Raw genomic sequence first — 3,695 nt, 5'->3', positions numbered from 1 at the left:
TAAGAAACAGATAAAAAAACATTGGGTGGAGTATTCCTTCACGGTTATTGTCACATGTACATTGGGTGGAGTATTCCTTTACGTTTATTGTCACATGTACAGTTTAAACTTAGACTGGCTCATTGCAAAACACACAGATTCTCCAATTAGCATGCAATAAGTATAATGGCTGTTATCTTAAATTTTTAATTAGTTTAGAATTTGACTTCGGCAAATTCACTCAACAAGACTGATTCTGATGAATCTCTATCATACTGAACACATTATTTTTGTCATAATTGAATTTTCATGTAACTGAAAAATGACATAAGCAGTAAAAGGAATTTGGATAATTCATATGGTAAAGGACAGCATAGATTTCATCATTTCATTTTGGATGAAAGCATATATTACCACTCAAATAAGTGCTGGATTTTAATAATCTGGTTAATATTGGAAAGGTATTCTCACATTAATTTCAGAGAAAAAGTAGATGAGGACTGAAATAAAAGGAACTTAGGGAATGCAAGGTAGCCTAGGACTTAATGTCGCTTACACAGACTTGCAAAGTCGTAGGTTCAAGTCTTGGTGTGGACACTGTCTTTATGAAGTTGTCACATTTTCTTCATGTCATTGGGGGTTCCCATCCTGAAGACATACTGGTGTGATCAAGTGACAACTCTAAACTGATCCAGTGTGAGTGAATTTACATGACCTTGCCCAGTATTAAGCTTGCACACAGCTACCCTCACACATTTAAGGTTGCTTCTTGTCTTATTTGTATCCAGTGCAGCACATTCCCCAAGCGTGTATTATTATTATTATTATTACTTAACCCCTTTAGCCTCATATACAGACATTTGAATGTTTATTATTTTTAAATGCAAAAAAGTTTTAGCTGAGTAAGTATACATTTGAAGCATACAAATAAAATACTAGCATTAAAAATAATTATTTTCTAACTAAGGAAACAACCAAACATGCCTGAACCAAAAGCTACCAGTTCACCAAAGGGCAGCTCCAATGCACAGGACTTCAAGAGTCAGGTGAAAAGAAGAAAAAAGGACAGAAAAGCTAAAAAGGAAAGCTATTCCCTATACATATACAAAGTGCTGAAGCTGGTTCACCCCGACACCAGCATTTCCTCCAAGGCTATGGCCATCATGAACTCATTTGTGAATGATATGTTTGATCGCATTGCCATTGAAGCCTCCCGTCTGGCAAAATACAACAAACGGTCGACCATCTCCTCTAAGGAGATTCAGACAGCCGTGAAGTTCCTGTTGCCCGGAGAGTTAGCCAGTCATGCAGTGTCTGAAGCCACCAAAGCCGTTAAAAAATACCACAGCTCCAAACAAACGCAGGACTTTGTTTCAGAAAGCAAAAGCTCTATAACAATAGAAACAATTTTCAATGATTAAAATATTTTTAGTTGTGAAGATTTTCTACTTTAATAGCTAGTGCTACATTTTCTAAAAAAATATTACAGAAATTAAAATTTATTTATTTATTTATTTATCCATTTATTTCAGTAAATTTCAGTTGTGTTGTTGGAAATACTTCCACACTTTGTAAATAAAACAAATAATCTTTCTGACACTACAGTTCAGGTATTATAGATTGCAGATTCGATGATTTCTGTAATGTTGTTATTAAATATTCTACTGGTGAAATTTTACTAAAGCACAACTTATAATCACTTCCCCAGCACACAGAAAAGCATCATCACCCACCTAATGCCCCCTAGAAGCAAATCACATGAGTATAATATATTCCATATTTCTTTGCTTTTAAATGTCTCTTTATGTAAAAAGAGGCTGAGATAGTTACAGTAAACTTGAAAATTATAAAATTGTTTTCGATGCTAATATAAAAATAAGAAGTCTCATTATTACTCACTGAATTATTTGCCAAAGAATCATTATTAGAAGGGCTTTTGATGTAAAGACAGTACAGAAATTGAATACGTGAAATAATATATTATATTCATGTAATGATTTGGCAAATTGCGACAACAAATATTAAAACTTTTTGTTATTTAAAGGCTGCTTTTTCTTTCTAATCCACCTTAATAAAAAGATAAGCGTCTGCTGACTGTCACTGTGACTGACGATTTGCTAAGTCTCTGTCATTGCAGTACATGGGACATCACACACATTAACACTGCTTTTATGAATCCCATATCAAATTTCAAATAGATAGATAGATAGATAGATAGATAGATAGATAGATAGATAGATAGATAGATAGATAGATAGATAGATAGATAGATAGATAGATAGATAGATAGATAGATACTTTATTAATCCCAATGGGAAATTCACAAAATAACAGAGACATATGCATTGCATGGTGCACTGCAAACATTAATTGTCTTTGACGCAGCACAGCTAGGTTTTAATAAACATGTTAATTGAATACTAGCACAGTAGTTCCCAAACTCGGTCCTGGAGAACCCCTGTGGCTGCACGTTTTTGTTCCAACTCGATCCATAATAATTGATCTAATTTTGTTAGTTGGTCTTTTTTTCTCCTCTCTTATTCTGCTTTTAGAAAAACAAAGCAGTATGATTTTTACTCATGTTTAGAAATATGACATTTTTTGCTATAGCTTTAAATGCTGAATACTTTTTTTGTTGTTTTTGTATCATTCTTCCCTTATTCTGAGTCGTCTGCACCCTTCATTGTATCCTAATAGTGACAATTAAATAAGCAAAACAGACACGCAGGCGAACAACACTAAATGATGAAAAGCTGCAACTGCTTCAGGGTCAGATCCACTAATTAATCATGGAAATCAGGATGAACATAAAAAATACATTATCCACATATAACTGCTTAATTTTTATTAAAATATATTAACACACTTACTTTTGTAATTTATTCATTGACTCCAAAACACTGAAACTGGAAAATAACAGCTCACATAATTAGGGTCCAATTAAAAACAGAAGTCAGTTGGAACAAAAACCTGCAGTTCCAGGTGGTCCCCAGGACCAAGTTTGGGAACCACTGTACTAGCAGAATATAGTCAAATACATTAGTAGTAAAAAAAAAAAAAAAAAAGGTAAAATCAAAAAAAGTGTAATTCTTGAGCAAAGTTATGGGACTTAAACTCAAGACAAAAGTTATTTTGTTTATTAAATGAAGACTCCTGCACCCTGGCACTCTGCCTGGGGTTTGTTTCCTGCCTTGTGCCCTGTGTTGGCTGGGATTGGCTCCAGCAGACCCCCACGACCCTGTAGTTAGGATATAGTGGGTTGGATAATGGATGGATGGATGAAAATTAAGACTCCAAGGTTTCTTTCCTGGAACTTAACTGTTCATCTGTACTCAAGAGAATGGTTAATATATGGCTTGTACTATTTTATAGATGAGTCATTTCAAATGATAAAAGTAAAAATATTTATACGAAACTCTGAAATTGTTTTAAATGGGTTTAATTATTTAATTGATGGAGAATTTGATTAGTCAGTTCAGAAGAGATGTCACCCGTCCATCTATTTACCATAGTCAAATTAAGCAAATTAAACAAATCAGTTCTAGAGATGACCAAAGAGAAATAGTTCCTTTTTTTCTTTAACTTTTTGCAATTTTAAGAGCAGTCTGACCACTTGATTAGTTAATATGAACAAGTAAACAGACTTCCAGTGTATTGATACCACAATTGTATGCTAATGTGTTTTATTTTATTTTAGTTATAGTTGATATTTTTTT

At 33.4% G+C, this 3,695-nt stretch overlaps 1 protein-coding gene across 1 annotated transcript; it reads left to right on the top strand.

Moving 5' to 3' along the window:
* Positions 1-815: 815 nt before the first annotated feature.
* On the top strand, positions 816-1,400 carry LOC114658469 (late histone H2B.L4-like). Its single transcript, XM_028810541.2, has one exon. The coding sequence runs from the start codon at positions 960-962 to the stop codon at positions 1,398-1,400; it is 441 nt and encodes a 146-aa protein (XP_028666374.1). The 5' UTR covers positions 816-959.
* Positions 1,401-3,695: the final 2,295 nt, after the last annotated feature.

The sequence above is a fragment of the Erpetoichthys calabaricus genome, chromosome 10 (genome assembly GCF_900747795.2).
Source record: "Erpetoichthys calabaricus chromosome 10, fErpCal1.3, whole genome shotgun sequence".
NCBI lineage: Eukaryota > Metazoa > Chordata > Cladistia > Polypteriformes > Polypteridae > Erpetoichthys > Erpetoichthys calabaricus.
The sequence above is the reverse complement of the archived record's forward strand: the minus strand, read 5'-3'. Positions and strand labels throughout refer to the sequence as shown.